This window comes from Tachysurus fulvidraco, chromosome 4, assembly GCF_022655615.1.
Source record: "Tachysurus fulvidraco isolate hzauxx_2018 chromosome 4, HZAU_PFXX_2.0, whole genome shotgun sequence".
In the NCBI taxonomy this organism is placed as follows: domain Eukaryota; kingdom Metazoa; phylum Chordata; class Actinopteri; order Siluriformes; family Bagridae; genus Tachysurus; species Tachysurus fulvidraco.
The window spans coordinates 15,398,733-15,423,611 of record NC_062521.1 but is presented as its reverse complement, the minus strand read 5'-3'; the positions used below and the strand labels follow the sequence as shown (position 1 = coordinate 15,423,611).

At 37.9% G+C, this 24,879-nt stretch overlaps 1 protein-coding gene across 2 annotated transcripts in view; it reads right to left on the bottom strand.

The window, feature by feature from the left end:
- Window positions 1-24,879, bottom strand: part of wdfy4 (WDFY family member 4) — a 46,832-nt gene that overhangs the window by 16,029 nt on the left and 5,924 nt on the right. For both annotated transcript variants that reach the window (XM_027141927.2, XM_047812896.1), the window contains exons 5-44: window positions 24,217-24,323; window positions 23,372-23,506; window positions 23,093-23,282; window positions 20,526-20,715; window positions 19,890-20,050; window positions 18,716-19,177; window positions 18,535-18,636; window positions 17,405-17,595; window positions 15,986-16,584; window positions 14,447-14,537; window positions 13,985-14,199; window positions 13,745-13,848; window positions 13,403-13,646; window positions 13,219-13,295; window positions 12,135-12,353; window positions 11,831-12,009; window positions 11,502-11,733; window positions 11,234-11,382; window positions 11,035-11,146; window positions 10,755-10,945; window positions 10,151-10,303; window positions 9,964-10,037; window positions 9,576-9,737; window positions 8,757-8,848; window positions 8,539-8,635; window positions 8,254-8,456; window positions 7,905-8,071; window positions 6,858-6,977; window positions 6,575-6,736; window positions 6,307-6,474; window positions 5,685-5,811; window positions 5,292-5,443; window positions 4,970-5,208; window positions 4,242-4,363; window positions 3,960-4,151; window positions 3,710-3,813; window positions 1,444-1,521; window positions 1,119-1,310; window positions 860-947; window positions 529-701 (exon numbers count right to left, since the gene is read on the bottom strand). In XM_027141927.2, coding sequence (XP_026997728.2) covers window positions 529-701; window positions 860-947; window positions 1,119-1,310; window positions 1,444-1,521; window positions 3,710-3,813; window positions 3,960-4,151; window positions 4,242-4,363; window positions 4,970-5,208; window positions 5,292-5,443; window positions 5,685-5,811; window positions 6,307-6,474; window positions 6,575-6,736; window positions 6,858-6,977; window positions 7,905-8,071; window positions 8,254-8,456; window positions 8,539-8,635; window positions 8,757-8,848; window positions 9,576-9,737; window positions 9,964-10,037; window positions 10,151-10,303; window positions 10,755-10,945; window positions 11,035-11,146; window positions 11,234-11,382; window positions 11,502-11,733; window positions 11,831-12,009; window positions 12,135-12,353; window positions 13,219-13,295; window positions 13,403-13,646; window positions 13,745-13,848; window positions 13,985-14,199; window positions 14,447-14,537; window positions 15,986-16,584; window positions 17,405-17,595; window positions 18,535-18,636; window positions 18,716-19,177; window positions 19,890-20,050; window positions 20,526-20,715; window positions 23,093-23,282; window positions 23,372-23,506; window positions 24,217-24,323 — 6,815 coding nt within the window. The remainder of the gene's footprint in view (window positions 1-528; window positions 702-859; window positions 948-1,118; window positions 1,311-1,443; window positions 1,522-3,709; window positions 3,814-3,959; window positions 4,152-4,241; window positions 4,364-4,969; window positions 5,209-5,291; window positions 5,444-5,684; window positions 5,812-6,306; window positions 6,475-6,574; window positions 6,737-6,857; window positions 6,978-7,904; window positions 8,072-8,253; window positions 8,457-8,538; window positions 8,636-8,756; window positions 8,849-9,575; window positions 9,738-9,963; window positions 10,038-10,150; window positions 10,304-10,754; window positions 10,946-11,034; window positions 11,147-11,233; window positions 11,383-11,501; window positions 11,734-11,830; window positions 12,010-12,134; window positions 12,354-13,218; window positions 13,296-13,402; window positions 13,647-13,744; window positions 13,849-13,984; window positions 14,200-14,446; window positions 14,538-15,985; window positions 16,585-17,404; window positions 17,596-18,534; window positions 18,637-18,715; window positions 19,178-19,889; window positions 20,051-20,525; window positions 20,716-23,092; window positions 23,283-23,371; window positions 23,507-24,216; window positions 24,324-24,879) is intronic.

Here is a 24,879-nt window from a genome sequence, read left to right as displayed (position 1 = left end):
CTAAAAACAGAATCAATTCTGACCTATGATGCGATTCCACATGACCAAGTCAAAATGACCCAAAAGGTACTAACACCTAGCTTAAAGTGATATAATCCATTCATCTAGACTTCTGTGTATTACCATTAAAAAAAGCAATCCAAGCTAAACATCACCTTACATCATATTCATTCTTGTGTTAGTTTCTATCCATGTGCACACAAGCTAATTTTCAATAACTGATTTTGGGTCGTTAGCAGTGCATGCAGATTAATAAACATGGAACAAACTATTCATCTGACAAACAGCACAGCAGGATTCGACACCCTCAGATAAAAACGTGAGGTCTAACATCACCCCCTACAGCTCCTTATTAATACTTCTGTCAAGAGCTCACTCTTCACTTTACCCCGTAAGTGGGAATGCACAGCTTCACGTGTGTAGGCGTAATGATACTCACACGAACGTGCTAAATAAAGTGGAGCTTCCTGACACTCGGGACTGGAAGCTAAATAGAGGTCAGGTGCAGTGTGTGTTGGCGGCTCTCACCTCCTCGTTGGGAGCCAGCTGCTGGATTATGAGCTGTGACTCCACACACTCCTCAGGAATAGTTTCAGTAAGACTTGAGAATTCAGCTGGTGTGGGGAAGAAGGTTAGGTGCTCACAGTCCAGACTAGGCTCCTGCTCGGCCTCGACGCATGGCTCACTCAGAATCCTAAGCTCTGATATCCAGTGAGAGAGAGAGAGAGAGAGAGAGAGAGAGAGAGAGAGAGAGAGAGAGAGAGAGAGAGAGATTGGATTATTGGATTTAGTTAAACTTAAAAAAAAAAAAAGTTCATTCACAAGAAAACCCTACATGGCACTTAAAAGTATCCTATACCTGCATCTGCAATGCCGAGGTCTGCCACACCTCTGCTCTCGTCTAAAGTGCCATGTTTCATGTACAGTCCTTGCATTAGGGATGGAAGCTGTAACAGGAAGGTATCGCTGTAGATGAAGGCATGTTATATATGTATAGCCAAATACAGCCCTAAGTTATAAGATATAAAGAAAATAACAGCATGTATGTAGTGTGCACCCCAAATGGAGCAAATATAAATTGTGCCAACAATTTCACGTTGTCATTATTGACCCCTGACCTTTTTGGAGCGCCTTGCTGCCTTCCTGCGAATGCGGAGTCTGGTACGGTTGGGCCCCTCAGCTGCGTCCTGCACCCAGCCCTGCTTGATAAAGACCCCTGGACCAGGGCCAAACAACCCCCTCTCACGAAGCAAGTCCCCCTCTATCTTCAGCCACTGAGCAGCCATTAGCTCATTCTCACAGTGAAGTGCCTGCACAGCACACAACAACTCAATCATCAAAGATTTAAAGAGAACAGCAAATATTTTTAGTGTACTGTAATGTATATGCTCATGTTGCTCATATACTCTCACTGTAGTTATCTCAAGATAAATTCTACCAAACCTGTTTTTGATTTTTCATCAAGGTCTCGAACATCTCTTCACCGATCTTTCTGTGGACTTCTATGTCGGTCAAAAATATCTTTGGGAAAAAAGATATGGTATTTTTTTGTAAATTACACAAACTGGAAGATATTTAGCATGTAAGGTGGTTAACAATTACACTTCATAAACTGCATTCATCATGCAAACAAGCTAGTGGCTACTGAAACCTACAATAACCCTGGCTCCAAATGCAATCGTGTCTTCTCTGTGTATAGTAATTAAGTTAAAGGATAATATCAGCACAGTGTGAAGTGGCCACTGGCCCTGTGCCACAACGTGTGCCCAGCTGATATATTACACTGATTGGCATTAGCCCTTCAGGAGGCTTGTGTACAATATCATTAATGCATTCAGGCTAATATTTACTTAAAGAGTCATTGAGTTAATCATCACAGTGGTCTCCTCTGCAAGAAACTAGGAGAGCTCATTGTAAAGCCTGACTCAGGAAGCGGGTTAACTCCCCCTCAGAGACGGGTACTGAACCCTACATCCACCAGCCCTTAACTTGATACAACAATGCATCCTTTAGGCAGAGCCTGTGCAGTGCAAGCAACAACTCTTATAAGAGAGGCTTTTTTTGTGACAAACACATGTGGACCATCTTACGATAGATTCTGTCACTAAAACACCAAATAATTCTATTAACAGAAGTCTGACCAGAAAGTGCAGCAAAAGCAAACCAGCCTTTTGGGTCTGGATGGAATAATATATATATATATATATTACATTATATAAATATCAAAAAAATAAATAAAAAATCTAAATAATTTCATACAACAAACAAACAAAACACTAACATTAAACTGTTAAACTGCTCAATTACCAAAGTCACAAAATTAGCAAGAAAAGACAACTCACACCGTTGTAGCAGAAGGACAGGAAGTGTTACAAAGTTAAATTCAAAGAAAGCAATTATAGCTTCATTTTCACGGATAAACACCGGATCACCTAATCATATTCCTTTATTTAGAAAATCAAAAGTAATATATAGCATTAATTACCCTATTTACCAAGCACACAAACTTATTGGCCTCTTAAATGTGCCACATTAAATAGCAACCTCTCTGCAATTATCATCATACTGATTTACATTTTAATTATTTTCTAGGGGAAAAGAACATCACCTTCATAACATAACATAATGTCAGCTTCATTCTGAGACATTGCTGAATGTGTAATAAACCTAACTTGATCATTAGACCATGTTAATTATCTTTCTGTTAGGAAGATATAATTATTTTGCCAGGAAAATTCTGACATTAATTGAGAGATAAGTTGGATCTGTGCTGTAAGGAGGAAGTGACATGGATATTAGCGAGCGTGTCTGAGAGACGTCCTACAATTTTCTAGAACTTTTAGACTCTTCAAAATCTAGAAATTAATATAAAGAAATGATTCAGACACGTATAAAGAAGCCAAGTTGATTTAGATGCCGGATGATGATTTAGGTCATATCAAAACATATGACTTTGTATAGGATAAGGCTGGTTATCAAATTGCAACAAGAAAACTATATCAGTTCATGCATAACTTTTCTTGTTCTTTTTTATAATAGCCTGACATGTAGAAAAATGAAATAAGACTTTTGCCAAATTCTTCACAGTGCCTTTCTGAGAGGAACAATTCATCAAAGCTTTTGATAGGCTGTCACCAGTTGATATGATAAAGTATAACACAAAATGAATAATGTTTTCATCAGATTGTGACTGCCTATAATTACCACCCCTGTTTTGGAGGTGGAGACGGAGACACCAGCAGTTGCACAGAAACGGTAATTTCATGCCTTGTGCCTGAGTAATATCTCTGTGAATCCTTTTCCAGATGGCGACGTCTTCAACGGTGGGGACTAATGATGTGGGCCGAGTTTCAGGGGGAAAAACAACAATAACAGCATCTTTAACCTTCACCAGCAAATGCAATGTTCTACCAAGTGTTCCCGTGGAAAAATTAACAAATATCAATTACATTGCCCACTGAGGTGTACTCAGCTGTAATGATCCAAATTGATTTCAAAGACAGATTGAGACGGTGCCACAGGCTAGGTTGAGACTGCTGGGTGTGATGACTTTGGCAAGGTGATAGGGCACCGTGTCACTGGGCTAAGCACCTGTGGACTCTCACTTAATAAAGTGTAATATGTTTGTTCAGATAGCACAGGGGTCCTCAAAGTCTCTAGTACCTGTTTGATCAGTTAATAAGAAAACTGTCAAACTGGTCTATCCTACCTCTACAATAGAGTCTGGGTCCTTTCCAGGTGTCCTCTGAGATGATCGACTACTAAGGATACTTATCTTCCTCTGGCCGGTATTCAGTTTCTTCTTCCGAGAGTCTAAAAAAACAAAAAAACGTTATACCATTCTATACTTTATTGTCAGGATGGTTCCCCAAAATGTTACAATTTCCATATTTTATCTAAAAACAGAGGAAAACCAAACGTCTAAATGCATGTTACTAAATGTAGGGAGAAACACTGACCTATAAAAGCCTGCCAGGATTTCATGGCTATCTCCTCCCACAGAGGGCTCACATCACTCATCGAGACTAGAGTCTCCTTTCCTGCCTGCTTGGCTGAAAGGTCAATCTTATAAGCCTCCTCTAGTGATTGTCTTCTCTCCTTCATGACCATATCCCACGTGCTTTCTACAAGCTTCAACAGCTCAGACTCCACTGTACAAGTAACAATAATAATAAAAAAATTACATAGAAAGGCTCATCTGGGCAAAAACAGTTGACCTTTAAGGAAAAAGCCCAACTCACCCTCTGCCGAATTAGGGATGTCATCTGGGGCGGCCATTCGCGTGTTCTTGTGGGGGAAAAGATGTCGCCAAATTTTTTTGGATGTTTTTTTATGCATTTCACACCCAAATCCTTCAGGAAAACTGAGTGAGAAGAGTAACACTACTGTCAATATTGACTTATTACCTATTGCAGACATTAAATTGTATGTTTAATATTATAGCCCTACAGTGCTGCTGAACTCTCAATTCTGATTGGTCAAAAGGTGTTGACTCATTTTTTTTTTTTTAGAATAGCACTTATGACTCTTATGGAAAGTCTTGTGGTTTCTCAAAAATTTTTTTCAATGTGACAGAATGAGAGATAACACAAGTAATAACAGGAACTAACTAACATCTTGTTATGATGTTCTCCAGGATGTAACATTAAACAAATAAAAAGTACAATGTTCCATTCTTTAATAATAAAACATAGTTATTGTTTGTTTTATTGCTGTTATATAAAAGGTATAGAATACTTTAAGATATGCTGTTATTAAAAAAATTCATGTCACAAAAATATCATCATAATTACCAGCACACCGTATTGTGTTTTATTCCATACTTATTATCATTGTTATAGAATAATTGTAGTATAACAATACAACTGACCATTAATGTTCAATTATATTTTATATAATTTAAATATTTTTGGCTAATATTTTTTGCTATTTGTCTGCTGTGAGAAGACTAGCATGGAAATTGCTTGACCTTCCTGAGCGAATGAGCAGAAGGCAGTGCAGCAGGCAGCTGATATAGTGGACACTGGAATTGTAGGTGGCCATGATGATATCCCAGTGCTGTTGAAGCACATGGAGGGTCCGGAGGATGAGCTCCTTCTCAGCTGGGGTCTGCCTGGGACGGGACAAGAAGTACAGCACAGTCCTATTCAAGCTCTTGTATACGACAGAGACTGTGGCCTCACGCTGAGGATGCTTTCTCTCCAACACCTGCCAGAGACACAGGATTTCATGAAAAGCTGCAATACTCTGCAAGAATCAGAAACCAAGTCAGCTTCAGATAACACACACACCATGGATATCTGCTCTACTAAAAAGACCAGCAGATTTTCTGGATCCACTAGAAAGATGGCATTATAGAGTTTCTCCACCAGCATCTTACTGAAGAAAGCGACATTCACCAACAATATGGTTAACTTCCCCTCTGAGCTGTATGTAGATGAATCTGAAAGTACAGTCCAAATAAAGAGCTTTTTTTGAACAGAGAAGTGCATAGTCTGAACATAACAAGTTATAGATCCATAAACAACAGTAGCAAAGCACAGAGAATAAATATTTTATTTTCATTGTTATTGAAAAGTCTGTATGTAAGATATGTAAGTAAAGAGCATAAATTGTAATTATAACTCAATATTCTGTATTTCTTTAAAAGATAAAATATAAAAGCCTGATTAGGAAAACTTTACCATCTCTGGCTACATGTGTAGACTGACCCCCTTCTTGCCCCGTTATATGGATAATGTCCATCAGAAACTCTAACAGCTCAGTCTGAAAGCTTTGCTTCTGCTCCTGACACACGTTTTCTGGTGAGAACTGAGAATACACCAGTACGGTAGTGAAAAAAAGCACAAAAACTCATGTAGACAGACAATTACAACTTTTACACAACATGTGACCTCAATCCCCACAATTCAATCCCCATTGCTTGTAATCATAATGTCACATTCGCTGGAGTTTGCAAGAAGCACAGAGCCTCCCACTGGGATGCAAATGTATATTCGGTGCATGTCTCTGAAAACTAGGCAAAGAGTGGCACCTTATGGACAAAAGAGTTTACACACTTACAAAATGATTACACAAATTTGCAAATGTATGTAACGAAAATCATATGAAGTCCAAGCAAAGAAAATTCAAATTTACAATGTCACCAAATAAAAAAAAAAATAAGCAAAATGTATACCACTTATAAAAGTATAACTATAAAATAGTTGTAGAAACTAAAACTATACAACTATAAAAATAATAAAAATGAATTCAACTTGAATAATAAACTAGGCATTAGTCAGTGTGTGGCAATGTTCTGCTTACCTCTAGCAGCTGGATGAAGGGGTGATGCTGGTCTTTGGCTGGGATGTTTATGAGGCTATCCATCAACAGGATGCGGATGAAGTCACACACCTGCTTCCTCGCAGGGTGAGACAGGCGAGGAGCTGATGCGTCCACAGCATCCTCGTTACTCTGAGGACCTGCAGCGTTCTGTGTATACAAAAAGTATATTAATTAATTAACTGACTTTTTTAACTGACCTAATTCAGTGTGCAACAAGCATGGGAGGTACAGGTTACTTGTGTCTCACCTCAGTGATTTCAGTGGGGAAAACTGCACTGGCCAGAGAGCTGAGAAAGTCAGAGGCGGCCCACAGAGCATCTCGTGGATAGTTGCTGTGGACTAAGCAGAGGAACTGCATAACACTTCCTGGGTACTGGACATCCCAGCTATCTTCACTTCCTGTTATGGGCTTTTTAGAGAAATAAAAGCACTTTTTAAATAAAATTTTAAGTAATAATTAAATATATAATACGCCTTTGCAATACATAATGTACTTGATCAATAAACAAAAAAGTATTGGCATTTCACACCTTACAAATGATCATCTTGACCAGGTCAATAAGGACACATGCTGCTTCTGTGCACAGCTGGACTTCCCCTTCTTTAGCAGAGCTGTCAATCACACTCTGGAGCATGCTGTCAAGATCTGCCTGAATTGGAGGTAAATAAAAATAACTGTATAAATTACATGGAACGTGGAAATGTTTACGTGCCTCTGGGCTTTTAATAAAAAAAAATTATATTCCAAAAAAAAAAAAAACACAAATGAATTTCAGTATATTAGTAATTAAATGTGTCTATCCTGTACCAAGGCAACACAAATTCTAGCAAATATGTATGTATGTACGGTATGTATGTATGTATGTATGTATGTATGTATGTATGTATGTATGTATGTATGTTTGAGTCTGTGTGTATAAATATTTAATAAAAACACAAAATATTATTAAAAGTAAGTTTTGCCATGACCCTCTTAATATCAATTTTCTTAAAACAAGTTACAGTTAAGACAAATGTCAAGTGACATATTATATCAACACAAAATATATTGTACTTTAACATTGTATAGAATACAATGTATAGTATACAAATATAAAAGATTTGGACATCTGACCATCACACCTGTATGTGGTCTTTCCCCAAGCTGTTGCCACAAAAATAGAAGCACACAACCGTATACAATTACTTTGTACTGTGTATCATTACAAGTTCCCTTCACTTGAACTAAGAGACCCAAACCTGTTTCAGCATGACAATGCCCCTTTATACAAAGCAAGCTCAATTAAAACAGGATGTGCCAAGTTTGGAGTGTAAGAAAATAGCCCTGATTCTGACTGTACCCCTGGCCTCCTTGATCAACATCAGTGCATGATCTCTAATGACTAATGCTGTTGTGACTGAATGAAAAAACCCCAAAGCCACACTCCAAAACCTAGTGGAAGCCTGTCCAGAAGAGTAAATGTAATTATAACAACAAAGGTTGGATAAATCTGGAAAAAGATGTTCGAAAGCACATATAGGTGTACTTTTGCCCATATAATGTTTGTGTATGGTAATGGTACATTAAAACCAGTTACCTGTCCACCAGGTACATGGAAGCCTGATTTTCCAAACAGCAGTGCAGCAAACGCTCCATATATCTGTGAAAGGCTGATATGATTGAGCAGCATTCTGCACAGAACAGTAAAGCCTGGGACTGTGCCACTCAAGCACCCATATGACCAGGAGCGCCTTTGAAAGTTATCTGAGGAAAATGGTAACACATCAGCAAAGAGCAAAATGTTAATGTGAAATCCATAAATGTTTTGGTGCTGAATGCTGAATGACTGACTTCAATTTCAACGGTTAGTCAAAGCAAGCATGAACAGAAAAATACCTGTTTATTACTGTCAAATACAATTATTTACAGTCAATGTTAAGCTGTACCTATAACACCAAGCAAAACATGCACGTTTTCCACTAGCGTTCCTGATGATACAGCTTCTTTGAACTTGGCTCGTATGTTCTGTTGTGACAGAAAGTGGACAAGCATCTTTAGAACCAACAACACTGTGCTGGGGTGGATGTGTCCCTGTAGGAAGAGGAGGAACCAGTCTGACCCTAGTATGAAGAACACTTCCTCCTGCTGGCTGCAAAAGACATGAGCGCATTAGCCGAGAAAGATTCACTTATAAAGACGATGTTAACAAGTCCTTAATGCTGCATGCTCACTTGTTAGGAAGAGGTGTGTCAGAGATGATTACTGAAGACAGCACCTCAAGCAGCTGGTTCCTGATCCAGATGGTTCTTCCAGGTGTTTGACTCAAGGCTAAACAGAAGTACAGACAAATTACAGAAAGGGAAAACATGATGACTTCAATACTGAACAACATATTCTGGAAAATGCAATATTTTTATGGCATCCCCTTTTTACTTTTGATAGGACTTACTTTGAGATTGATCTTCAGAAATTACATACGAAAATGCTGTCATTTCATTGACAGCTGGGGGCAACAAGGTATGAATCAAGAAAAGTCCAATCCTGAAGGAACACACACAGGTCTAGAATATAACATTTTTCATTCACACTTATAAGCATCCCAGTAAAGTTCTGTGTAAAATGGTTAGTAGGCCAAAACAAACGTAAATGTACTTTGTACTTGCTTTGAGTATCATTTGTTAGGATGCACATTTTACTATCCTATTTGAGTTCATTTGTGTTTGGGATTGCTTTCTTTTCAAGCTATTAATACAAAATAAATAAACAAGCAAGCTAAACTTGATACCATAATAAAGCTTTCAAGCCAATACAACAAAGTTTTACATTACTGAGTTTCCTAATACTATGAATATAATAGGTAAGTTTTACACAACTTCAAGCAATCGTGAAGGATTGAATATTAAACTGAATGTTTCTATAATTTAACTGAATTCTTACAAATACCATATTTCTTGAGTAAATGCTAAGTTATGAATAACTTATTTTGCATAAAGTATGATCAATAAGGCTAAATATTATTGACTAATGTTTAGGATTTGGAATTCAGACAATGTACCACTTTCACTGATAACTTGGAATGAAACCACTGAGAAATACATTTCTTCAGTGATTATCTTTCACATTAAAACCAACCACACTAATGTGTATATATATATATATATATATATATATATATATATATATATATATATATATATATATATATATATAAACTGTTTCACATCTTTTTTCTGTTTACAAATACAATTTAAATAGACTCTATCCATGCCTCTGTATGTCTTTGGGGTTGAAGTGTTTTTGTAACAGGCATGTGATGATGGTGCAAATGACAGTGACTTTTCTGTGAGTTATGGTGGGATCCTGCAGCAATAACAGGAGCTTCGTCATCAGATTGAGATTGTGTATGGCCTCTGTGTTCCGTGGATCTTCACTGGAAAAGATTTACAAATCAGTCATATGATGGTTTAATCGTGTCAAGTCAAAAAACAAGTAAGAATCAGTGGCACAGTGCTACACCATGTTTCCTGTTTATTGGTTCCACATATATGAAAAGAGGAATTGAAACAGTACTCTGTACCCTAGAGATCGAAACATATTTACACAAGCCCCTGATAAGACATAGTGGAATTGTACCGTATGGTGTTCGGGTAGCGTACCTTGATGATCTCAGTATATCAACAAAATGGTTCAAAACAGATAGATCAAGACTTTCTGGAGCTTTCTGCCAAACCTAAAGTAAGACAAATAAAACAGGAAATGTTGAATATTCCTATGAATGAAGAAAATTAATATAGTCTACACAGATAAATTCAGTGAATATAAGCTAGAGAAGCATAAAGATACCTCAAAATTACAGAGGATACCCTGAAGAGCGGTGAGGTCATGAACATACACACTCCCTGTTCCCAGCTCCACAGTACCTACTATGGCCAAAATCAGCTGGAAAGTCCTGCAACTGATTAGGTGAGCCTTCATTTTCAGCAGGAAGGCAAATAGCTAGAGAAAGACAAAAAATAAAGAATATAGCAATATTTGTTTGTTAAAACCAAAATTAATCAATGCTAGTAAAATGATCAGTAGGTGCAGCAGATAAGACAAGCTAACAAAACCAAAATAGCTCTGGCAGAAATAAGAGGGTTAAGAAAAGACAGAAGATAAACTTCTAACTAGAACTAAATGAAAAGCAAAGTTGTACTTTTTTCATTCCTCAACAACATCATGTCTTTTTGGGATATGTGGCACAACTGATAAATACCATGGCTATGTTTCTGGCCCTTGCAAAGTACGGAAACTATGTCATGATTTTAATATTACAGATTCTGATTAAATGATCAGTAATGAAGCATTTTTAAAACTTAAAACCAAGAATTTATAACTTTCCACTGATCTACACAAACAATGGATTCTGTATTTAATTTAAGGAAATCCCCTCACACATGTTTGATACCTTATAGCCACTGATGCGTTTCATCTCTTGTTTCATCACTGGATTTGTGTCTAATACCGATAGCAGAACTTTGACAGCTGCATATAAAGAACTATCATCTGTTGCCATTGCAACCAGGCTGAGAACAACTGCAGGCCCTCCAATGTGCTGAAAACTGGTGGAAGCAGTGTTTGATGTAAACATCCTCACTCCTGCAAGGCAAGGTAGTAGATATCAAAAAGAGTAAATTCAAGTAATGGCTGTACTATTAATAATATTAGTAAGCAGTACACATGCTCACCAAAATGACCAACCAGGGCAGCCCCGATAGTTCTAGCAGTTCCATTGAGGTGCTGACTGATATTTCGAACCAGAAGGATGGGAGTGAAGTTGTCCCGTGATGGAATGCCCAGCTATAAGTTAATTCATCATATTTCTGATATTAATAATCTTTATAAAGTATCATTTAAACTTAGTTAGATTTGATCAAATAGCAGCACCTCTTTGGCAATCAGACGACAGTCCACCTCGTTTAACTGATCTCTGATCTCTGCTACAGTAGTGACTGTAGCCACTGCTGGGTTTATCCCAAATGAGATCCTCTCTGGAGGAACTAACTGCACTGGAGAAAAATCAAATTTTCCATTTCCTGATAAAAAAAGACATGACCACATACATTTTTTAAATATTCTTTCACATTTTAATTTTGCTTCACATTTGAAGCAAAAATCAATAGTACCGGAAATATACAAAAAGTATACGCTTTACCTTGAATATCAAGTGAAAGGTAGTTTCCCATGTACCTAGTGCCTTGTGCATACATGATCTCTACAAAAGCAGAGCTCAGGACTTCTTCAAATAAATATGTAGGGCCGACACGCCAGATCAGAGCTGCATGCTGCTTCCATATAGGGGGAGTGCCAATAATTCCACACACATCAATGACTGCTGATGGATCCATTGCGGTGCATGGGCCTGGGAATGGCTGAATATACCGCATCTATAAAAAGAGAGGCCATATACCGGGACTTAATTCAGTATTAAATCAAATAATACATAAGTAAAAGTGAAGACATAACTGCCACAATTATACAAACCTTTGTTGTCCCAATCATTTCTCCATTCAGATAAGCAGTTACTTTGCAGCTCTTTTTGATGTCTTTGGCCATAGTAACAACAAGGTGATGCCATAAACCTGGCATCAGCTGTTTGGAGCACTTAAAGCGCACAGTAGCTGGCAGTGCAGTCGGTGTCCCAGGCATTGGCTCCATCATGTCTGCAAACCAAACATTATTATGAGTAGAATCTAATTTGACCTGAATGGTGACTCTGACAGCTATGGTATTAACATGGGGTCTTATTTGTAATTTTCACAATAATGTAAGAAAAGGGAGTTATCACCTAAGAACTGGTAAGCCTCCTCCTCAGTACTGATCACCAGGCAGCCATCAGAGGAAGAGATGCTGACTGACAGGCAGCTGAAGTGCTGCTCAGCACGAGACATATGGCGCACCACTGTCAGTAAACGCACCGGGTGAGAGTCACAGGCTGAGCTGAATCTGCTGATCAGAAACCAACAGGAGAAAGACAGTCCAGCAGATGGAGGAAAACCCCGACAATCTGAGAAGCAAACACAAGTCAAGTCAAGTCAAGGAGCTTTTATTTCCATTTCAACCATATGCACCTGGTACAGTATAGTATACAGTAAAATTAAACAACACTCATCTTGGACTGTGGTGCTATATAAAAGACAGAACTCTAGTAGACAACAGTGCAATAATTGTAAGGAAAGCAGATCCAACCAGTACACAGTTTTGTAATTAATATAGTGCAAGAGGGTCATTTAATGTAGTAGAAAAAGAAAAATGCTGTAGATGTAAACATGATACACAGGTCGCAGCAAAAAATTTAGGTGGTTTATTCAGTATTTTGTTTTAGATGTAATCACTGAATTTTATGTTAAGGGAAGTCGTGGTCTAATGGTTAGAGAGTCTGACTCCTAACCCTAAGGTTGTGGGTTCGAGTTTCGGGCTGGCCACGACTGAGGTGCCATTGAGCAAGGCACCAAAACCCCCAACTGCTCCCACGGGCGCCGCAGCATAAAAAAATGGCTGCCCACTGCGCCGGGTGTGTGTTCACTCACGGTGTGTGTGTGTGTGTGTGTGTGTGTGTGTGTGTTCAATGCTGTGTGTGTGCACTTTGGATGGGTTAAACGTAGTGAACAAATTCTGAGTATGGGTCACCATACTTAGCCGTATGTCACTAGACTATGTCTATGTCTACTATATTATAAGTAGACATGTCAGTGATGACTGATGACTCAAAAAGACTTATTTGCTTAAAATCCTGGTTCAATTTGAATAGTCATCCCAGTGTTTGGTTTCGTGTTGCATAATAAAAGTGATACAAAATTCTAAAGACTTCCAAAAGATTTTGTAATTCAAAAGAATGCTGATCTACAATAGGAAGAAAAAACATTTCTCACCACCACCGATGCCTCCGGTGGGGATGGAGTCAGCACTGACACCTTTCACTGTGGCAAGAGATGGCAGGAATAGACACCTGGAAATATACAGTAATAAGCAGCAATAATCAGGGTGGAACTCAAATGTAGTTTTAGCAAGACCAATTTTTGACTATCAGATAAATTAAATGTCACTGGTACACACCCATAACCACTGTCAGTCATGTCGAATTCAACAAATGAAGGAGAAACAGAGACTTTGTAAGGCCGGAAGCTCCGTGGTGACGTTATTGAAACAAGGCTAATAATCTGGTGAAGAGAAACAGGCGTCCTACAAGTTGATGAAGTGTTCAGTAAGCTAAAACTCCTTTTTGGAGTTTGTCTGCCATTCTTAGCACTGGCAGTTTCACCCTCTGTGGATTCTTCAGTGCCATGGTTAACACATTGTCCTGGAATAAATAAAATACACAATTTAATTCAGTCGGTTGACCTCATAAATGTATGTTTGGACAACAGGAACTAAAAAGGGAAGTTTAATATCATGCACCATTAGATAGAGGATTTTGGAGTGATGGGTTTTCCTCTGAGACAGAGGAAAAATTAGACTTTTCAGTTGTGCATGTAAAGGGAGCTTGTAAGCACAGGAACCATCTACAACAACAAAAAAAAACAAAAAAAAACAAGTAACTGTTAACAAATAACAACAACAAATAAATGAGATTATCCCATCAAATGATCAAACAAAAATGAATCAAAAAGAGAACGCATGAAGTGCTTTGAGACCAACCGGAGGGACTTATGATTTATAGACTGAGAGGCCAGTTTTTCTAGGATGCGCACCACAGGCAGGTGCAGTGAGTGTGTGCTGTTACTGAGGATGTCTCTACAGTGAATCAGCAGGGTTTCCACCAGGTTGGACTCGCACATGATCTGCCTGTTCCGCTCAGACTTCACCAGAGTCTGCACATGATGGGCCACAGCTAACTGAAGCTCAACAGACATCTGTAGGGGAAAGACCAAAAACCACAATAACGTGCCTGTAGAAATTCATGCCTGGGTATTTCAGCTTAAGGCTAGATGATCATATTTGCATGTACATTTATTCATTTGGCAAGTGTTTTTATCTAAAGATTTAGTCTTGGTATTCTGAAATAATAACGTTCTAGTCTCTAAATCCGTCCTCATTATCAATCCAGTACGACTAGGATATAGTTTTCCAGTGCACTTTTTTGGTAATAAAATTACTAACCTGAGGGTTACTGGGGCAATAGATATGAGGCAGTAGAGTCATGATGACCTTAATTGCTCCTGGATGCAGTATTGTATGATCACATGAAAACCTAAACAGATATAAATTTCACATCAGTCTTTTCACTAATGCTAAAAAAAAATTCTATAATTTTAAATTCAAATGCTAATATTATGCTATTAATCAGTTAGCAAGCTTGAGTTTATTGATGTATTGGCTTTCACATCCATGCTGTTTTATTAATGGAATACACTCCTGTAAGCTACTCTGGATAAGGGAGTCTTGCAAAAGGTGTAAATATACAGATTAAAAGAAAATAATCCACACATTATTGAACTCGGTGTCAAACGTTTTATTTTGTTTCACTGTCTTGTGGCATGCTAAAAGTTTGTGAAACAATACCACATCTTTACTAAATGTATAAACTAAAAATGACAAAAAGAAAAAAAATGAATGAAATGGTAGTCTAGGTAATAGCCAGCTCTACCTAAATACATTTTAGCAGTCGTTACTTTGTTTTTGGAGCTAACTGCTGAAAATTATGCAGTAGGAAAATGAACACTCCTGATTCATATACAGTACAACTCGTGCACCATAAAAAGGCTGGGCCAGTGGAAATGCCACATAAATCTGTGGGGAAAGAGTAATCAAACAGCAATGGAAACATTGCAATTATTTATATATTACGTAAAAAGGAACAGTTCATTTCCCCATTTTTTAAACTGAGGGGGCCTGAATTTTTACTGTGGTGTCTGCCACACAATTTCCATGGAGAAATAATAGTGCAAAAGGCTGGTGTCACTTGTAAGCACCGTTAGGTTAACGTTTACTATGTGGCTAGTTCAGATTTCAGTTGGGTAAAAAAAGATTATTAGAGCACACAACAATACTGTTGTCATGACAGTAGATTATTGGAAAGTTAAATAATTTGTATTTTAAATTATGCACAAGTCATGTTAGATGAGATTTTATACTTGATTTTCTTTAGAAGTGCTTTTACTCACTGTTGAACCAAAAATACACAAGCAATTTTCAGCAATTCAAGAACCTGCACATACTATGTATTTAAGTACCCTATGTTTTAGCCAAATACATGATTCTACAATTAAAGTAATTCTACATGGTTATAAAGCACTGCACACCTTCTACAAGTTCAACTAAATTTCAGCTAAATGCATGAGAATTAAACTGATAGCTTGCAAGATTAAGATAAAAAGGTACCATCAGCATCTTAGCATACCTCCACAATCATGATAATCTCTCCTGAGTTGTTAAGCACGAGCTTTTCAAATATCTTGCAGCATTTCTTTCAAAAAGATTTATGCGATGCTTACGAATGTGTACTTTTCTGTAGTTTTTAGGTTCTTGTTTAGGACAATAAAACAATGGGTATGGAAAACAAATAAAACCCCTTGGGAACCTGAAGTGGTTTGTCAGACACTACAAAGAGCTGGTAGAGACATTAACCATCTGTCACTATGGTACATCCAGTCAACCTCATAATTTCTACATATCAGGAAAGCAGTCAATAGCCCTTACCTCCCTGACTCTACAGTCACAGATGAAATAGAGAGAGCTGCTTTTCTGATCCGACCCAGAAAGTCATCCTCCCCTGTTTTGTGGCTCGTGACATCCTGCTGATTCCCATCGATCTCTGTAGACTCGTTAAGTTCAGCACACAGCTCTATAGCCATGCTGATCCCTGTCCCAAACTGCTCCAGGAAGTTCAGCACTTGTATGCAGTCCTGCAGTGGTGCAGGAAGGTCAAATCCAGAACTTTCAGGCAACCTTAAAAAATCCTGGAACGACCTGTAGTCCTTGGGTGGGTCTATATCCACTGGTGCGCCACCAAGGAAGCAGCCGATCTGCAGCAGGGCCTCAGCCAGCCTCTCGTACAGGTTGGAAACTTGGAAGAAGTGAGCATTGACAGAATGCAGATGTACAGCCATGGCCATGGTGTGCAGTGTAAGCAGGAGCAGCTCCAAAAGACCCTGGTGACTAAGAGAAGCCCACACACCTACAGGCTGCTGCAGCAAAGAACCTTCCATGTCCACCAACATAGAGAGCAGACCGGTGAAGCCACCAGCTGTGCGGAAAGCATTCCAGCTGTTTGGATTGTCAAGTACTTTCAGGATTGACTGGGAGTAGAAAGCAGATATATATGGATATTAGTAAAAAGATTAAGCTTGCTCAAGCACATCTTGTCTTGCAATCACAAATGTTGGAATTATCATAATTTATTTATGTTTTCTCCAGGCAGGTCAATAGCCGCAGCTGAGATGCGTATAAAATGCACTGATAAATTATGTGTATGATTCCAAATTGGTTTAGGCTTATTCACTTTACACCACTATTACATCTGAGCTAAGGTGCCATAAAACAAAGTCAGAACCAATTAGCACTGGTACAAGTAATACGAATAGCTGCAACACAATTCACACCATGGTCAGGGTGAAACAAATTGTTCTAATGCATTATTATAGTTTGTAAGTTAGTATTCTTGTGCTTGAATATAAAATACAGACATACAGTAACAGGTTAATTTGGTTACATTTAATTGGATTGCTTTCCCATTCCCTGATGTGATAATGCTCATAATTTCCAGTGTGTCACACTGCGGAGCTGCAAACCTAATCAAATTGAGCTCGAGTTAACAGCAAAATGTATATTAGCAAATCAATCTGAATTTAGATGTAATGTAATCAGAGTCCCAAAGGCTATGGTAATAAATTCTCACACTTATTATGCTTTAAACTTATTATAATTTGTTACAATTAGAAATAAAATCTCAGTCTGGATGTAGTCTCTATACTTTGAGCTCAATTCTGAACACAGATATTGAGCCAGACCTTAGAGAGAATGGTAAGAAGAAGACACAATACAATAATGAAATAGATAAATAAGTCGAACAATGACACTTGTCAAAGAAACAGAATCGTTTGAATGGAAAAGCCATACATGCAGCAGGTCTTGTTTGAGTTGCAGTTCAGTTTCTGTGGAAGAGCAGAGAGCTCCTATAGCTGTGCTCATGTACTCCTCTGGGTTCGTCTCAGACAACTGCTCCAGGATACAGAGAGTAGGACTGCGGTACATTTCATCATCCAGGAAGATCTTTATATAGGGAATCATCCCTGAGTCCCGTATAAACACTGATACAGTGAAGAGAAGAAAATAATGAATCGTCTAATAATTATTCATTTGCATGCATATTCACTCACCAACCGCTTTATTGGGAACAACTGGAAAGTTGCACATTTATGCAGTTACCTAATCAGCTAGTAGCATAATGCAAAAATACGCAGATACAGGTCGAGTTTCAGTTAAGGTTCACATTGAACACCAGAAAGTGTGATTTAAGAGGCTGTAGCCATGGCTTGGTTGTTTGCAGATTTGATATTTTGAGTATTTAATAAACTGTTGATCTCGTAGGATTTACACACACAAAAATATCTAGCCTTTACACACAGAATTGGGCAAAACACAAAAAACATCTGTAAGTAGAGGATTTGCAGGATGAAACATTTTGTAGATGAGAGAGAATCGCCAGAGTAGACGGAGCCTTTAGAACTGAAATCACAGCTGTCTACAAATGTGGTGAGCATTTTTTGTTTCTAGTCCTGTGTTTGCCCCTGTCCTGTACATTGTTTAGCCTTACTGTGTTGCCCTGCTTTGTGTGAGGTCTTGATTAGTATGTCTATATATATGCCCTGTTGCAAAGTCTCATCCTGCATAATCGTAACTTTAAGTCCAAGAATTGTTATCCTAGTCCAGATTGTGTGTACGACCTGGTTTTGAACTTTCGCTGTTTTCTCATTTATTGATTATAGATTGATCTATGTTAACTCTGCCTACATGTATTTTGACCCCCCACCAGGAACACTGTGTTTGATTCCAGGATTTCCAACAGTAGTAGTGTTATGCTCAGTATCTACACTACTTTAATATGATACAATCAGGTGCTATAGTGGCAAATACAAACTATAGTATTCTACCTGTGCCATGTAATACAGAAACATTAGGAAACATAACATAACATAACATAACATAACATAACATAACATTGGAAAGAATTAAAGAATTAATGATACCTGTATTTCTGATGGACCTCATTGCTAGAGCAGCGACTATGTTTAACATGTTGGTGGTGAGCTGTCGCTCACAATCTTCCATTCTCAGCTCCCCTTTATTCACTGTACACAAAGAAAGTAACAAATCAGCAATGAGGACTTAAACAATCATACACATTTGCCCACATTTTATAGACTTCACCTGAAATTCCAGCCTTCCGCAGTATTTTAGCTCGCCGTCTGAGCTCCACTAGCAGCAGATCCATCAGCCCTCCATCACTCAGCACTTCAGACAGCAGGCTACTGCTCATCACCATTCTGTGGAAAGACTGCAGAGCAGCCATGCTAAAGGCCTGAGATGATCCCTGCTTTAGAACCTCCTGCACCTTCCGTAATGTATCGTGAGGGATGTAGGAAAGCTGAAAGACTACAGTCTCTAGAAGTTTAAAAAAGAAGCTGTGCACAGTTGCTGGCTTCTGCCATGTGCTATCAGCCAGCTGAGCAAGACACTGCAGTGTCCACTCCAACAGGAAGAAGTTGGCCTTGTCCCACGACCATATTGTGTGGATCGTGCACAGGATGTGACTGCAGGTCTGTGCGCTGCCTGAACGCAAAAATGAGGTCTGAAGAATCTGAAAAGCTCTGAGGTTCTTCACTGCTCTGCCTGGAAAAATAAATTATGCAATTATATATAAAACAATCATTAATAATTAATAATAAATGTCTTTGTGTAGCCCTGTGTCAAAGAACGGCACAAAAGCACACATTACTACACTGTCACCTTTGCTTTCAACAGAGTGAATGTTATTATACAAATGCTGTTTTCGCACAGTCAGAAAGTGATTTACATCCGCTGAGAGAGTATCATGACATTACAAATACCTTTGGGCCTGTATACACAGGAAACTCTACATTTAAATTAAATTACACTCTTTCAGATTGATTGAAACTATGTTATTTGGCACATGTGAAGAAACATCTTGGTCTATAATCAAGTGTGTATATAATCCTGTCAAAAGTCTAAAAACATTGCTTTTCTCACTAGACAAAATGCACTGATGTTTAGGGTAAATAAATATATGTGTAAAAGTAATAAGATATAATTTCAGCCTTAATTAAAATCACATCAGGGCCAAATTGAATCAAGCTAAAAAGAAAAAAAAAACATTTCCCATGTTTCCTTCTCTCTAGAGTGAGGTGCTCTGCTCGGTGATGAATGGTGGACTGTGGTATGGAAAAGGAGAATGGATGCAAGGCATCTTAAATAGGTTACTGAGATGAGTTCTACTTCATCATGTTGGACATAATTGCCTTTGCCATTCTGTTAACGGGAGCTGATAGTGGGGAGATGCTCTGGATCTGTGGTGTGTCCGTACCTGTGGTCAAAGGTGGGTCAAATTTAAAGCCTGGTGGCTGGGGGTTGCTCACACAGATGGCCACCTTTAACTCAGCTTTGCCAAATAAAGTGAATGAGGCAATGAGACCCAGAAGGTCTTGCACTGGAGAAAAGTCCTCCTCTGATGTTTCTTCCTCACACCTGTAAAAGAAAAAAGTGCAGATGGAAAAGCAATATCTAATACTGTGATTTTTCAGACAGTGACGTTTGAATATTTCAGATTGCTTGAATGCTCGGTGACTGTGCCTATGGCTGTGTAAATGACCATTTCCTGTGAAATGGGAGGTTTTATCCTGCAGTAACCTCATTTACAATGATTCAACACTGAAAAATGGAGTAATGAGATTTCAATTTTACAGTGATCTTATTATGACCCACTTTATTATTTAACAGAGTGGAATTCACAGGAACTGGTAGAGGAAAGTGAGAGTAAGAGCCAATGTTGGAGGGAAATCCCCTTGGTTTTTCTTTAGAGATTGTCCTTATAGCAGCTGCTCTATTTCAGAGAAGACAAGCCCAACACTTTAAATGTATCACGGTTGTCCCCACAGACTTACTAGTTATCTGGTTGCTCTATAAAAGTGTAACGCTCTATAAGAAATGAAATGAGATATACCGTGCCATGATGGCCTGGAGGATGGTGTAGCCATCATTGTTCTCAAACTCCTCAAAAAGTGCAGGGGTGTTTGGGTATGAATCCTTCACAAAGCTGAACACACTCACAGCAACCTCAGCAAGAATCAGCCCATGGACATGCTGGCTCATTTTCAGCATATTTTGGATGCAGATCTTCATACAGTTCTTAGCTAGACAGGAAAATAATGGGTAACACTTTACGTACATGGAATGTTCAAATAGCTGTCTACATGATAACCACTTAAACCCTTCATGAAATCTGGTATAAATCTACATTTATACAAAGTAAGCATCATCTAACACAAAGTTTTTCATCTCTTTTATTAGAATATCATGACAAAAAGACTCACAGCTTCTATTCACAAGCCATTAGACTCCTGAACAACACCACTACCTCACACACCTTACTCTGCGTATACTGTAGTTTTCAATACATTTTATTTCTATTCTTTACTTCTATTCTTCTTATAAGGGAGACGTGCGAAGTAAGAATTTCATGGTATGGTCTGAATACCATTGTGTTTTCACTGTGCACAGGACAATAAACCTCTTGAATCTTGAATGACATCTGATTTTGTATCTTAGTGCATCTATGGCATGTCAGAGTCACATGATAATGATGACGAGAATAACTGGAAAATCTGAACAATGAAGAAATGTTTCCTCATGACTTTACTCAAGGTAGGAACAGCAACAGGAACATCTGCTATATAACACTGCATAATGTTTGTTATAAAGTGAAGGTTTTAACAGTGAATTGACATATTTTCTCTGACCTGTATAAATATATTTTATAAAATTTTTCTAAATATAATTTATTACTGTTTTTATTTATTTCTTTTTTTTTATGAATACCTATACCTGTATATACATAAATATATAATATAAATTTTTCTAAATATAATTTATTACTGTTTTTATTTATTATTTCTTTTTTTATGAATACCTATATCTGTACCTATATCCAATATAAAAGCATAATTTCTCCTAAAGTAAATGTAATTTACTTTAACAATTTAATCATTGCTGATTTGTTACTTACTTTTTACGTTAACAGGAGTTTTTTAAAACCTATGGCAATGACTGTAACTATAGTTACATATATTTTACTGACCCTAAATTACGATTTGTTATCAGTTCCTATGTAGACATCACATGAGTCAGTTGTCATGATGTTCTAACACAAGACACTCACTAAAAGAAAATGTCATAGAATGACATATGACATGATATAAACAACAAATAGCAATAAACAATACCCTAAAAATGAACAAATAAGGGAATGGTAACAAACTGCTTTTTTGAAAACCATATATACACTGCCAATCTTTCTAGTCAATCAACTTATTTAGTAAGAATTTAGATTATAGTAATACTGTATATTTCTATAGAGCTAATTCCAAAAAAACACAATTAACTGGCTGTGTATAAACTGCTTTTGTCGATTTTGGTGTTGGATTAACATCCAAGTGACCTTGCTTTTTCTGACATAACATTGTTGTTAACAAGTCCACATTCGTAGGCTTAGTGTATACACTGCTTTTGTCTATGCATGTGTAAACATGTTTATGTCAGAGTTTTAAATCTCCCACTTAGTACAAGTAATTGCTTACTTTAAAGCACAAAGTTCCTTAAAAAAATTCAATTAACAGTGAGAGAGAGCCTGGATCAGATAGCCATCAGATAGATCCTGGAAGCATCTGATCAAAAAAAAAAGGCTTAATTTAATTTAACAGGCTTAAAGTAGATGTTGAGTTGTTTATCGTTTGAGAATCATGTCAAGACAAATGAACATCGTTTTGCGAGACTGTGGTCTGATTCGACTTCACACAACTGAAAAACATGAACATGTTTCTAGACCTCTACCGACTTTTAGTCTACTTTGTTTGGAAAACTTTTGATCTAATAATATTAAGACGCTTGGAGCACACAGATGGATGAAAATCTATGTAAATCTACACAATAAAAAATCTACATCTATAGAGAGATTAGATAATGGAAATATAATCAGTGCCCAAAGACAGAACAAGTGAAAATGTGTGGGTGTTTAAGCAATTCTGTAAGAACACACTCTGCCCTGTGTATATAAGTCTTATCCTAAAAGCTTCTGGCTCATTAATTATGTGCTTGTGTGTGTGTGTGTGTGTGTGTGTGTGTGTGTGTGTGTGTGTGTGTGTGTGTGTGTGTGTGTGTGTGTGTGTGTGTGTGTGTGTGTGTGTGTGTGTGTGTGTGTTTGTGTGTGTGTGCGTGTGTGTGTGTGTGTGTGTGTGTGTGTGTGTGTGTGTGTGTGTGTGTGTGTGTGTGTGTGTGTGTGTGTGTGTGTGTGTGTGTGTGTGTGTGTGTGTGTGTGTGTGTGTGTGTGTTTGTGTGTGTGTGTGTGTGTTTGTAAATGTATCAGATTTGTATTAGATCAGATGTGTATTAGATTGTGTGTGTATGTGTGTGTGTGTGTGTGTGTGTGTGTGTGTGTGTGTGTGTGTGTGTGTGTGTGTGTGTGTGTGTGTGTGTATGCGTGTGTGCATGTGTATATAGGATAAAAGGGCTGACCTTGCAGTGCAGGAACTATGTTTGGGACCTGGGCTGCTGATACAGCCCTGAGCACGCGGGAGACCTGTCTCCTCCATGAGGAGCTACACTGGTCCCACAGGGAGGTGAGAGCAATGATCACACACTGCAGCTCCTCTGTTTCCACCAGCTGTTCTACAAACCGCTCCTGTCTGCACAGCTGCAGGATCACCTAAAGCGCACAGCACTTACACGCTTAGCTCAAATATTGTTTTAAAAACACATAATGTGGTTGACATTACAAGATCAAAACAGATTTACCTGAATTAACATGTCCTGGAATGAGCACTTGTCATCCTCCTCTTCACGGGCTGCTTTGGCAGGAAGAGCTACAAACAGATACAGGCACTTCACTAAAGCAGGAGCGAGTCCTGTGACAATTGCTGCATTCACACCCTGTGAAAAAACAACTATTATCAGTTATACTGTTGAACTAAAATACTTCTCTTGATAGTTTCAGTTTGAGGAGCAGCTGCAACAAATTCTAAAACAAAAAAGGTAATTTATGGGGAAAAAAAACAGGGAGCTCAAATGTCTACTGAGCTTAGGGGAACAAATCAATGAATGAAAGTATGAGGCCTTTCTACTAGGCATATTAGCATGTCATAAAAACAAAACATCTAATTAATTAATGAATAACTTAATTAATGTATAACTTATCTAAATCCTAAATTTTATAACATTCCAAATTTCAGAATCCTTTAACACTTTCCCCAAATTCCTCATAAAGAAAAACATACTTTTTATTTCATTAAACAATAGAATGTAGATTCACTTACAGATAAATATATATATCAACAGCTTAAAATTATGATTTATCTGGTTACTGAATATTAGGACAAACCTTTTGCACTTTAAAGTTTGCCTGTTCATTTAAATGAGATAATATCTCTCTAACATTCTTTTCGTAAGGATGTTAACCGCTTTAAGCGATTAACACCTCCCCAGTGCTTTTCCAACAAACCCAGGGATTAATCAAAATAATCTAGCAGCAAAGGGAATCATGGAGTAGTGTAAGTGAAAGAAACTTGTAATATGCTGGTTAGTCATGTGGCATTGCTTGTAGTGAACTCCAGCTTTAAATGCTCAAATGAGTGTATACTTACAACGTCACTAGCAGACAAAAAATATGTAGCCTTTAAAAGCAGCCATCCTTTACATCGACCATGTTCTGGGGGTTGGAAAAACAGCTCCAACGCATATCGCGCTTCCTCTATCAGACAAAAAAATAGACACACACTAATTCTGCAATTATAGTTTAGAGTTTGGAGACTCCAATTTTAGAAAGTTGTCTTTTAAGTTTCAGTTTAGTGTATCTCGTTTTTCACTCAAAAGCTGATTTTAAAGGCATTCATGGACTGGATTAGCTGCATTAAGAAGAAGCCTTGTTTATCACATATATAATCCAACAACATTCTTTTCTTCACATATCCCAGTTTGTCAGGAATCCGGGGACAGGATGCGTAGTGAGTCATGAAGCAGTGCCCGCGGAGCATAGATGGTTTAGAGGGCAATTAAGTATCAGTAACCTATACAGTAGCTTTTTTATTTGACACCATGATTTAGTTGGACGAAACAAATTTGAATCTTACAAAACTGTGAAATAAAGCTCACAGACATACACATAGTAGTGCAGGTGCATAAATGTTTGAATGATCAAAATTTAACCATATGATTCAGGATTGTATAGAGAACACATTTCACAGCTTCATCGGCTTGAAAAAGAGAAGCAGCTCTTTTCGCTGTAGAAACAGCTACTTTCAGTTACT